The sequence below is a fragment of the Hippichthys cyanospilos genome, chromosome 20 (assembly GCF_059441005.1).
Source record: "Hippichthys cyanospilos isolate Australia breed blue-spotted pipefish chromosome 20, RoL_Hcya_1.0, whole genome shotgun sequence".
Taxonomy (NCBI): Eukaryota; Metazoa; Chordata; class Actinopteri; order Syngnathiformes; family Syngnathidae; genus Hippichthys; species Hippichthys cyanospilos.
The window spans coordinates 9,309,911-9,323,307 of record NC_142388.1 but is presented as its reverse complement, the minus strand read 5'-3'; the positions used below and the strand labels follow the sequence as shown (position 1 = coordinate 9,323,307).

General features: G+C 41.3%; 1 protein-coding gene across 12 annotated transcripts in view; it reads right to left on the bottom strand.

The window, feature by feature from the left end:
- Window positions 1-13,049, bottom strand: part of afdna (afadin, adherens junction formation factor a) — a 48,859-nt gene extending 35,810 nt beyond the window's left edge. For 5 of the 12 annotated variants that reach the window (XM_088402941.1, XM_088402943.1, XM_088402944.1 and 2 more), the window contains exon 1: window positions 12,773-13,048. In XM_088402941.1, the coding sequence (XP_088259067.1) occupies window positions 12,773-12,874 (102 nt within the window). In that variant the 5' untranslated portion in view covers window positions 12,875-13,048. Of the gene's footprint in view, window positions 1-12,772 lie in introns of all 12 variants that reach the window. The other 7 variants (XM_088402945.1, XM_088402947.1, XM_088402949.1 and 4 more) reach the window with 3 other exon arrangements.
- Between the last annotated feature and the right edge of the window lie 348 nt (window positions 13,050-13,397).

Here is a 13,397-nt window from a genome sequence, read left to right as displayed (position 1 = left end):
AGTGCGTGTTATCAGGTGTTAAGAAAAGAAAACAGCGCTCACTTCTTCCAGCGTGTCAAGTGGAGTTCTCAAGACGTGCACGACACGGTCTTAAGAAAGCCAGCTTTGAAAAGTGACCTGGGCGACCTTTAGTTTGCCTTTAACGCATTACTTGCCGGCCGGTTTCAAAAATCTGAATTTTGGAGCACTGGACACAGTTTTGTGTTCTGTGTCATTAGTAGCAACAAAGCTACCAACTTAAATGTATTTTTTTCCCTAGCTTTTCCAATCTTTCGTAATCAGCATAGGGCATTTACCAAAACCAGGTTTCTGACTAAAAAGAGAAGAAGATGACCTTGAAGTGAGAAACAAAAACATGCCAATTTTTATACATTTTTCCCCTCATTCTACAGATTTTGTTTAGTACATTTTTCATCAAACGTACTACATCTATTACTTTTGTTTAATATATGTTTTTGTCTGTTTTGTTTGTTTAACCACAATTAATCCACTTCTGTCAGCCAGGCATAAATATTTTCTCACATTTTTCTGTTAACACTTTCATAAGTTAAAAAAATGCACAAAAAAATCTGGTAAAGGTATCAGTGAGAGAAAACTGTACATGTAAGAAACAGGACATAAATTGATTTTACTCCAAATCCACTACATCCTCAAACGGAATGTAAACTTTACTTCACTCATTCAATGCCAGAGACGTATTTTCAAGGTTTTTTTTTTTTTTTTTTTGGGGGGGAGGGTCCAGAAAATCAATCGAAGATACTCAACTCATTTAAAGCCAAGGGCATATTTTCACATTTTTTTTAAGAGTCCAGACATTCAATCCGACAAGATCTGACATTGAATGTCCGGACTCTTAAAAAACCATAAAAATACCTGGGATTGAATGTCTGGACTCCTAAAAACCTAAAAATACAGCGGATTGAAAGCCTGGACTTTCAAAAACTGTGAAAAAAACGTCTCTGGCCTGAAATCAGTTGACTATTAACAAATGTGTCGAGAGCGCACATTCCTGAAATATTATTCACACATACTTTGTTAATTCTTTCTTTTAAGTGCTCCAGTTGCGTATTTGTTCTGGAGGGGAAACATTTTATGTCATCCAAACAAAAGCGAGACGCTTTGCTGAGCCAAGTTGCGATTTTGTGACGTAGCAAAACCACAACTTTACGATGACCTCATATTTTGTTTCTGTCTAGAAACGTGCGGGCGGCAGCGTCGTTCATCCGAAGAGGAGCCACTGTTGCCGCGGCAACGCGTGCTTCAATTTGGATTCGTTTGGCATTATGAAGATGAGATTTAAGGGAGGAGATGGGATTTCTGGTTAAAACCAGAATAGATTCCAGCGGCCGTGCGTCATCTCGCTCTGCTCCTGACGCGCACGCAGGAAGAACACACACACACACACACACACACACACAGACAAAGGCTTTCTAAAATGAAGTGTGTTCCCAAGTCAATATTGTTGCGGCCCCACCTGCAGCAACACAGGGGGATCGGCCCGTAATTCCGTGTTCTAAGGTCAGCGGGAGCGATCTTGCCAGGAGGAAGAGGCCAAGCTCATTGGGCTTCGGATCCCAGCTGGGGCCTCTTCAAAGGCATCAAACGCGCAACCCAAGACAATAACACAATCCCAGACCTGAGGGCGCGGTCATGTGACGCTTGCTACGTTCGGGAATGAAAAGCCACGAAAATGTCTGCCAGTTTGGGAGTCGTAGTTTGCATTTTGTGCCTTGCCATAAACTGAGATTTAACAGCTCGTGTAGTAGAGACAGAACAATGATCAGCACCGATATTTGTAATTGACCATTAACGGTATCTGCCTTTTTGTTTCGACAAATAAATTCAAAACTGTCTTTACATTGGAGAATCATTAGGATATCAGTATTCCATGCTTGGCCATTTTTCACGCAATGGAAGTCAATACGAGAATCAGTTGCTCTCTGGTAGCGGTTCAATGCCAAGACGAATCAACAGTTTGACCGAGTATAATTACGATTCAATTGAATATTAATCATAATTTTTTTAATCAAATTGCAAACTAAAAACAAACAAAATATATTATTTTGTTGATTTAAAAACAGTTTCTGGATTTAGTTTACAAAACCACGCTTTCTTTAACAAAAACTCACTGTAATCACAATAAAAGACATATAAGGAATTGAGATGTACCGTAGCTTTGATCGATATTCCGCAAACATTTTCCTTCCCGTCACAATCGGTTTAATTTCACAACAAGCTGGATCAGCAGATGAAGGCTTGTTTGTCGCCAATGAATGAAAAGGCACAAAGTGTCTTTGTTTCAGGTGAGTTTCTGCTTCAGTATCGAGCACACGCACACAAAACACACACACACACTTGCAACTCATTCAACACAGGCCACCTCGTCAAAGCAATGCATTGTGGGAAGGGGCAGCAGCATTAAATCACCTCAGGTGGGACAACAGCCCCACAAATCAGACTTGACGTCACCTCCTTCGTTAAGAGCCAGCAAGGATCAAGGCCGTGTGCGTGTGTATACAAGGCAAGCAAGGTCCAAAAATCGAGGCGAAACGTGACAAGCCAAACCAATCACAACCATGAAGACGCCAACTCCCTGGTGGAGGTAAGTAAATATGGAGCGTAGTCATCATGAGCAGCTTTCATGCTGTGGCGTCCAACCTTTTATCACATAAACACGGTATAGATTACTCAATTACCGGAATTGCCCAAATATATATATATAGACGTATATACATATATGTCATGTCCCCCAATATCCCACCGCCCCTTCTCCAGTCATCTACATATGGCGCGAGATACTGTGTGTTGGAGTGTTTTTTGTTGGCACCTGTGCAGGGATTTTTTTTTCCAGACTTCAGCCACGCCCTCCGTTTGGGGCATGGTTGAAGACTTGATTTTTGGTTCAGTCGGCTCGCTTCTTTTATTGAAAATAATGCCGTGACAACCTAAGCTAACACGAGCTGCTGTTGCTGCAGCACGGACTTGCTGCTAACAGCCAACTGAAATCCGCCTTTTAGCTTGTCCCCTTACGGTAATTATTATAAAAATGTACATCTGTGTGTCAAAACTCATGTGCCTGGCGGATTAATATTTCTCAAATGGTGTCAAAAAAAAAAACAACTAATATTTAAGTTACGATTCTTAGTATGCACTCATACTTTAGGCCTTCATTATTGGGGAAAATGAGGCTTATATTTGGGGAATAATGGTAACATTTTTTTGCATTTTTCAACAACGCTACTATGTACAATATATAAACACGAAGTGCAGATATTATTCTTGTTTGCTTGGGCTTGCCATCCTCGCATTCTTCACTGAAGCAAAGGGCTGCAACTAACAATAATTTTAATTAATCTTTTAATTTGTTGAAATGAAAGGGGTTCCGGATCACGAGAAAAAAGCATATATAAACATATACGCTTCAGCGTGTGTTCCGTCTGGACAGGACGGCCCATAAATTCCCGGCTCTACCGTGCCGCCTCTTGCGCAACTCTGGACGGAGCAAAAGTTGAAACAATGAAAGTTTTATTGAAGACACACCCGCCATATGAATCGAATCATTTTGAATCCTCAAGTGCTACAAGTGGGGGCGCCACCCTTCCCGACCGACATCCTGTTCCTCTTGACTCTCGGCAACGTGTCGGCGGGTCCGCGGGATACGTAAAGTCTTCTGCCGTAATTAACTGCCCGCTGATGGGCTCCTTAAACTCTGTCGCATGGGACACTAGAGATTTTTAATAACTTATGAGGACATTCATGGCTTTAAAAGCGCCCCATTAAGTGGTAATTCATCATCCTTTTTATGACAAACAGCCAAGTCGCCCACCGTGAACAAGTGGAATCCGACACCGGCCCGCCGCCATGGTGACCGTGTCGGCCGGGTGTCGGGTTTCCCGGAACCGCCCTGCTTCTCAGGTGTCTCAGGTGGACAAACAAGGAATGAAAAAAAAAAACACAAATGCGGTTTTCTTTGACATACCAATTCGGAGGTCAGAATTCTCACGTTAAATTCAGACTTATGAATTTGAAGCAGTCTCAATTCTGACACTCAGAATTCTGATACTTTTCTCTGAATGACTTAGACCAGAGGTGTCCAAACTATGGCCCAGGGGCCATTTATGGCCTGCCATCTACATTTTTGTGGCCAAAGGTATTTACTAACAGAATTTTAGTTAGAAATCTGAGAAGTCAGAATTCTTTGAATTCAGTCCCAAAAAAAATATCAGAATGCTTTCAACAAATGGAGAACTAAACCTAATACTCCTGACTAAAGTGAGAATCCTGAGAAGAAAATGACAAATCTGACAATCGCAAGAATTTTCTACCTTCATTCTAAGATCTCACGTTTCTCACGTTAGTGAAACGAGAATTCAGACTTTAAAACAAAAAAAATGAAGATTAATGTGAAAACTCAAGTGAGAATTCTGCTGATAAAGTCTTTTGAGTTTAAATTAGAATATTTCCAAACATTTGTTCATTACCGCTGGCCTTAATCCTCTTCTGACGGTTTCCAACACTAATGTGTAAACTTTTAAAAACTGGCAAGCTTTCATGGCCTTGAGGACCCTAAAAAGGTTCCTTAATCAAAAAAAATTGTTCTTCTTCAAACTCAAGGTTTTCCCAAGAGCAATTGTTTGCATTTGTATTCTGACTGCACACCACTTTTTTCTTAAGTTACGCATTTGTTTACGCGTTATCGACAACGGGCCTAATTTACAAGGTCCCTCGCTCTTAAATTCAGTAGGAGGAGAAACGCTTGTCGTACTTGGGAGGCAATTAATTTCCCCTGATGGGCCGCCGGCGTGGGATCGATACGGGCGGAAGCTCGAAAGTAGGAGAAAAAAAAAAAAAAAAGCCTCCCTAAGCAGTCCTCCCACTCTCGTCTGAGCGAGTCAGGATCTAATCGGCTCATGTGTCACAATTTGGCGCTTCCATGTGGAGTCGAAGGAATGCCTGGAATGCAAATGGAGTTTTGCCTGCTTCCTGATAAAGATGGCAGGCAGGTCGCTTGACAAATTAGCCGGGAAAGCTTGGGAACTCAACAACACCTTGCAGGTAGCTTAACTTCAAACTTGTTCCTGTTAAACGCTACTACAGCGACATAGCAGAGTGTTTGAACCTAGCGGTGAGACGAACAATCTATCTACCGTAATTCCCCAAATATAGGACGCGCTTGTGTGCAGGACGCTCTCTTAATTTTAGGGTCAAATTTTGGTATTTTCTACGTTACAGTGTATATGTTATATGTTTATGGGTTAAATGTGTTTCAGATTTCCCACACTGAGAGCGATCAGTAAACGCCGCGCCAGTGTGACTGCTAAACTGCTAACAATAACACGGAAATTATTGTAAGTAAGAATACGGCCGATATAAAAATGCACATCTGGGGACTTGATCTAGTTTGTTAAAAGGACGCGTGCAATTTGCAATTTTTATTTTCTTAACTTCAGTATAGCACTTATCTTTGCGGAATTAGGGTTATTTTAATGCCGTGACAGGAACACTACGTTTTCTTTTCAAGTTAAGGGCAAACTAAATGGGACATTTATTGCTGGATTGAGTTATAGTGATTCTTTTGCAAAACTAGTATGCTTTTATTGTGATAGGTTTTATCCAGATGCATATTGTTATTAAATGCGATTTTCCATCAGATGGGCAAGAAAAAGAACAGATGATCTTTCTGAAGTTTAATAAAATAAGTCTTGAAACACAATTAGAGACACGGAGGGCACAGTACTGTTAAAGGGGCACTGAGGCGAAAAAATATTTCACACGACGTACAAAATATTTAGATGTTAAACATCTTTAACATCGTTACTTCTTTCGAGGTCGGGAACGTTTCAATTCATTTAAAGTAATCAGAGCATTTTCTGTAGCCTAATGTTTGAATTCATCGAGCACGAAAACGTTTTTCGTCGGCCAACACCCGCCAGTAGATGGTAGCAACGCATCATTTTGGATTTGCGATCGCGACAGCTTTTGAGTAGAAGATACGGACAAGGAAGTAAATCTCAGGTCCAAAAAGCTAGAAAGATTTTTTTTTTTCTGGAAAAAGGGGAGAGAGAGTACTTTTTCTCAGGATATTTTGGGGGTCTTCCATGACTGGTCCAAATGCCAACGTGGAACGATGACTAATCTGTCACAGCACACTAACGTGTTCCTCAAAATCGTGTTATGTGCAGAGAGTATTTCTAGACCGGTTCCTTATGTCTGGAGGTAACTTCTTTTCTGAACTGGCGCTATAGAAATCAAATTGAAGTGACATAATGGTTTCCACTAGCCAGAACGTTTCTCTCTCCATTTGTTTAGGAAACGGCGGGCGGGCGGGCAGGCGGGCAAGCGACGCTCCCTCCTCTGTGTGTAGCGCTCGCATTCCTCTTTTGTGATCTGCGCTCTCTCTTATCTCTTTTCATTCCTTCCTCTTGTGCTAAAACAAGAAGTGTATTGTGTGTGCTCAGCAGAGCAACCCGCCCCTCAAAAGATATAGCGCTGTCAGACCGCGTTAATCCCCCCCGCCTCCCCCACCTGCCGGCCCATTGGCTCCCCCGCGGGCCAATGGGATGCGCCGTAACCCCCCGTTGAACCGCCAGGATCAGACGGCAATCGGCGGCTGGTGACGCGCACTTCTCGAAAGTCCCATAATGCTTTGCGGCCATCTCAGGAGGGAAGGAAGCAAAAATGTGGACTTTTCTGCGATTGTATGTCACATTTTAAACAAATCTTTTTAAACATGTAAAATGTATGCTGTTGTGTTTTTTGGGAAAACAGCATGTCAGGAAATTGGCTAAAATATTGATCATTGGTTTTCAAAATAAAAGCATTTGTAAATGTCTTATTTTGATCCAACAAAATGATACTCTGCTTTCGTAAAGTAAATGTTTAAAAAACATTTCTGCATAATTAACCCCAAATGTACTTATGTAAATACAATTAAACGGTATTTGACAAACTGACGTGGATTTCGCGTTAACACAGAAAGAGTTTGAATATCCGCAGACCAAACTTTGGGAATCACTGCCCCTAGTGGTTTTAAAAGGAGCTGCGTGGACATGGTACATAGACTTTGCGAGACATAAAAGACAAATAGATAAAAGCTCATTAAATACCAAGAACTCTCTTTAATGTCAACTTGGGCAGAGCCACTCGCTGCTCCCGAGCTAACCAGGCGAACGATCAAAATGACTGGGTTGCCATGGCGACATGACAGCAAGGCGAGGGGCCACACATCAATTTCGAAGCGGGCGTGGGGCCACGAAACACATGGAGGGACAATGCAAACACAGATAAACGTGTTCAATGTGCCACTCTATTGTCGTTGTAGCTGAGGCGAGCAGAATGGTAAGCCGCACACTGCTCCGATGGTCATGTGACCGTGCTCTTAAAGCTAAGGGTTACTTCGACATTATATGGGCGAATGATGCCCATAAACCAAAACCTGCCCAACCAACAACATACATGGAAATTTATGGCTGTCTAAATACCAAAAAATCCCAAGTGTGGATGAAAACAAACCACAGGAGCACAGGAAGGCCACAATCGCAGCCGAGCACACACTTCCTGTGCACTTCCTGCTTCCTGCGCAAGAGCAAAGAGGGCGTGACTGCTTCCATGATTCGCCATGCTGGATATGAGTTTTGCTCAATATTCATTTGCCAACAATTTTCCCATCACATAATGCAAACGTGAATAATTTATTAACTGTACTCGCAAAAGTCAATGTTGGGGTCGTTATTATGTTAATTGGCCCCAAGAGTGCAGAAAACACTTTGAAGAACAGTCTTTCTAATGCCCAGTATTTTCAATAATTAAGATTTAACCGATCCGGCATTGGGGGGTAAAAAAAAGTACCAGACATCTGTACCTAAAAAGTTAAAAAAAAAAAAAGCAAAAACATCTCTAGGGATCGAATGTGTTAACTATCCCAGAAACGTGTAAAAATAAATAAAAAAGGTGCTGTAAGGCAGCCACTGTGTCATACGTCTTTGATGTGAAATTATGAGTCTCAGTGCTGCATTTTGTCTTTGATGCAGACTGATCTGTGGGCAAGTGAGGTCAACTGACGTCTGGAGTGACCACACGAACGATGATGACATCTTGTGCAACTCCAGAGGCCTAATTTTACACACACACACAAACACACACTAAATAATCAGTTCCATCTTCCACATCTGTGCATTCGAAATACAATTTTCATATGCGATGTCATTTACGTATGATACTAAACTACTACAGGCGGCAGGTCCACTCCGATTAAATTATGGACCAAGTTACAAGAATTTTAACTCTTTCAGTGCCAAGTGTTATCGGAAAAGGAATGGATGGAAAGGAAGGATGTGATCACGAAACCCGCTGATCGCATCTTTTGTGGCCATCAAGAGAAACACTCGTATCAAATGGTGACATTTAATTTTGCAATAAGCTCAATAAGCTTAAAATTAAGAGGAGCGCTGGCCACCGGTGTCATCACTCTATTCATGAAAGAAAAAAAAATGTAGTCACAGACAGAAAAATATTTTACATGACACGAATTCTTGTTGGTGGCAAGGAAAGAGTAGGTTCAATAAATTGAGAACTGGATTAATTTGTCATTTTAAAAATGGAAGACTTTGAAAATGAGCTAAATAGCCACATTATTAAATTAATTGTTATAATTAATTTAATTAATTAGCTAAACAGTAAATTGTGAAAGAATTTTGCAACTGCTGTAGAGTGATAGATGTGTAGTTCAAAATCATGTTTAAAATTGGTACTAACTGCTTAATTGCGGCATTTAAAAGGAGTCCACTAGCCTATAAAACGCGAAAAAATAAATAGAAGAGATTAATAGATTGTGAGATGATTCAATAACTTAATTACTTTTCGCAGACAATTAAAACTTCTAAAATACATGTTCTTTTTTTTAATTACTGTCAACTGAAAATTACATCAGATGTGTTCAGGTAACGCCTATCAATCAATCTCGGTTCGGATGATGAATGTCACATGACCAACAGCTGAGCTGCGATTGGCTGTTACTCAAGATTGAGCGCAAGCGATGTCCTTTTCAGTTAACAAGTACAAAAAATTGTTTTTAAAAGGTATTAATTTGACATGATTATAAACATTTTGTAGGATCATTTGAATGTCAAATTGGACAGAATGGTCTTTTTTTTTATCCTAAAAAAGACAAAAATAGACGGACTATCCCTTGAACTCTTTTCAGTGTTTTGTCCAATCCTTTGCGCTTTACTCTCAAAGGCAATTTACATCAAAGGGAAAGCATTGAAAAAAAAGACCAAGGAGCTGAAATTTCACAACATCTCAAATTTCAATTTTTGCACAACCATTCAGTTATCACACTAGCAGGAACGTGCCATCCCTTGGCGAAAATACCATAAGAATGATGCGGAAGAAAAGAACCCAAAAATGATCCAAATACTGTACAAGGGTTAAACCAGTTATGCACGAGCTATTGATGATAAATTTAAGTTCAAATCCATTTTCAATCCGGATTCATCGTTTTCAATCAAACCTTTAAGTGTTTGCCTTTATTTCTTCCATTAAAATGGATGAAAATCATAATTGTACAGAATGACTGAAGAAAATCTCCATTTTTATTTTGGGCCCATATTGGCCAGCTCTATTCTGGGTTCATAAAGACACCTTCTTTTGATTGTATCCCTTCAAGTTCCAAAAGGCACTTGGCGCGCTGTGAGGAGGCGTCACGGGCGCTCACCATGGATACAATTACTCCTCCCGCAAAAGAGCAGAGTAGAAACCAAAGACGTGTGAAACCCTTACAAATGTATTTACACATGACGGCGCAAAAAAGCGACAAGACGTTTTGAAACTGGGTTTATCTTATCACAAGGAAAGCAAAAAGAACAACACCAGTCAGTACCGAGCTGTGTGTTCCTACTTAAAATTAGCATCAAAGCAAAAAAAAAAAAAAAAAAAAAAGACTGGAGTGCTGCAACATAGAAGAGATTGTGGAGCACATGATGTGAGCGCATGCAGCGCAGTTAGCTAGCTATACCTACAACAAGCTATGTGTTGGGAGAAAAGATAAAAGAAGCTACACAAAAGTAGTATCCATTTTCAAGGATGTACTGAAGAAACTTGTCTGACATTTTGACAAGTTAGTGAAGTTTCGCCTAACTATTTGAGAGCGGAGAAGACAGCTTGATTGTTCACCGTTTTTCTTTTTTACTTTTGAACATCTATTTGTTTTTGGCATATTGAGCTGAGCAGTCAAGAGCAAAAACTTTAGGACAACATAGCCTTTAGTACAGCTAGCTAGCATGTACGCAGACCGGCGTGTCTGTTTTTGTTTGTGGTCTCACAGCAGGACTCCGGTTTGCGAGATTATAAAGTTTGATGACTAATCTGACTAAAATCTGTCATTAGTCGCTAATCTTTTTAACTCACCTCTGAACAACCAATTTCTGAGAGAGAAAAAAAATTATATATATATTAACTATATATATATATATATATATATATATATATATATATATATATATATATATATATATATATAACTATATATAACTATATATGCACATAAACGTAATATATCTTGCCCATAACTCACTTATATGTCACAATTAACCCAATCAATCCCAAAGATGTATTTTGTGTTTATTTTATGAGTAGGCATTCAATCTTTATTTAGTTATTCATTATTTCATGTATTTATTTATTCATTTATTTTAAAGTGTTAGGGCAAGTAAGCTGGACCAATAAAATCATGGCATATATTAATATGCTTCAAAACAACAACTGGAAATTTACTATTCTTTTTTAATACTGTCCAAAATAGTACATCATCATTATCATCACAAAATATTGACAATATTTCACAAGTTAGCTCATTTTCAAATTTTTGATTACCAAGATGAAGAATTCATCAAACTTTTTATTGCCCCATCCCACCTTTTATCATCAAAGCTCAAGTACTCTCTTTTTTCTTTTGTGATTCTACTCTGACTTGCATATCATGACAGCTAAAAAAAAAAAAAAAAATGCTAGCTGGAAGTCCAAGATTTCCTCTATTTCCTACAGTTAATTAAAATCCAGCCGGTTGCCCGATCAGGGATTTTCCTGGTATCTTACACCAAGCTACTCTGAGGACAAGAAGGGGGTCTCGCGGCGACATTTTGGGAGGGGATTAACCAGCTGACATATGCGTAGGGTGCGGCGTGGCATGGCAGGGGGGTGTCACGCATCTGTTTGCGTTTCACGGAACGCTGCTGGAGGGGGCAACTCTCCTGTCGCACAGCAACAGACTCAATATTAGACCGGAGGCCCCGGTACCGGACAGGAACTGACTCGGGAACAGTAACCAGCTTCAAGGTGATTGGAGTTGTACAGTAACAGACTTCTTATTGTGGCGGGGGCCCTCACACTGCGCAGTAAGCGACTTCTTATTGTTACGCTGGCCCTCGTAGAGTAAGAGACTTACGAGAGGCCTTGAGCGCTGGCGGCGTGTCAGTTAATCATCAGCGTACACAACTCTGGCCAGCCAGCTTCAATCCCGATGAATTAATCGGCTCAAGGGGAGAGGAGGGGACCCCGTGACCCCCCTCTCCTGATCCAAGATGGAGGAGGAAGGAACTGGAGGAAGGAAGGCGGGGGATTTTTTGGAGTGGGGGTAAGCTGTCGCCCGCTTAAAACACAGAGGCTGACACAATCGCAATCACGGCCGTAAATCAGAAGCGGTTGGCGGTGAGATATTCATCCTAGCTGCTGGACGTTATTAGTCAACTTGTTAAAAGTAGCATGGAGATCCTGGATCCCAAAAAGAGCTGCGTGGTTTTGTTAGGTATCAACCTAAAAGGCAACCAGGGTAATTTAATAAAACAATATATTGTGGTTTGTGGTCTCATTAGATAACGTGGTGCAGTTATTAGTGGTGAATCATGTGAGGGGAACAGGGGAAAAACACATTAGCACGTATAAACGTGTAACTCCTATTCTTGGTATACACCTAAAGCTTACCTCTTTTTATTTATGAAGAATGTGTGATAATAAAACCCTTGCTGTGGTGCTATGTTAGCCGCTGCGACCTTCGCATAGTATGAGGTTCGTAAAAACAACGTGATTCATAAAATTGAAGCTTAGATAATGTGGTTTGGAAAGGTGTCAAGATTTGTGTTGCTAGCTAGCTTGCTAGCCAGCGTCTCCACGGTGGTCGAGAACAACACGACCAGACTCGCTTGGAAAATGTGCCAAATTAAGAGCTGCGCAGCCTCGACGGCGGCTCCAACATGACACCTGAACACTCGCGAACAAGTGGCTTCCGTTCGCTGCGCATTCGACCCGAATATTTTGCCCCAACGTAGCGAGTTTATTTCTGAAAGGCAACTTGGTTAGGATTTGTTAGCTATTGTGTTTCGGCAAGGTTGTTGTTATTGCCTCTTGAGCACCAACACGCACAGCTGTCCTGTAGCAAGTAGCCGCTACCTAGCTAGGTCAAATCGCAAATATTGCATAATTTCGAAGAAAAATACGACGCTGATATAAGCCAATTCGATTGGCTACTCTTCCTCAATAGTCCAAATGTGAAAAATTACAACAGTATTTAGTTTAGTGACTCTAAACCCACGGCGTGGTAAATGGCTACTTTTCCCAACGGAGTCTGGCTTGCATCGGCTTCCTCCGAGCGCGGAACTTCCCAGGGAGCAAAACGCCCACCGCGGTTCGTAATCGGCAATCCCGAAGCGTTTGGAAACGGCGGTCGAGGGCCCGCTGCACCGCGAACTATCCTGCTGCTCCGAGGCCGGTCGCCTACCTCTGTGGGCCGGCTGATCTCGAACAGGTCGAGCCGGTTGGCGTTCCAGTGGTTGATGATGTCGGCCAGTTTCCTCCTCTCCTCCTCCCTGTTGCCCGACATGCTGCACCGTCTCGCCGACCCTGTCCCAATGTATTGGTTTATTTAAAAAAGAAAATAAAAATAGGATAGTCCAAAAGGGGGTGGCTGCTCCAGACGGCGACGTTTTCCCAAGTTCGAGTGCGTCCTCTCGTTTGTGCTTCGCCGTCGCGACCTGCGTGTGTCTGTTTGCTCGGTTTGAGCTCGGCCAGCCTCGGTAAGGTTCGGCGCGCCCCCGATGTTAGCAGGACGCGGGCACGCGCGCCGCTGGGCTTAACTGTTTAAAGTCCAAAGGCATGACGTCACAGGGGAAGTGACGTATTTGATACGGCCAGCGCAAACTACAGGGACTGGAAATGAATAGCGGATAAATGTAATTTATTTTCAAATTTGAATCCCAGATTTATGCAAAGTCATTAATACAATATGACGTCAATGTATTCATTTATGTGTATGTTTTAGTCATTAACTATAGCTACAATTCAGCTGCAGATATAGTGATCGTAATCACAGAAAACAGTAGACATAGCATCGCGATATAAAATTT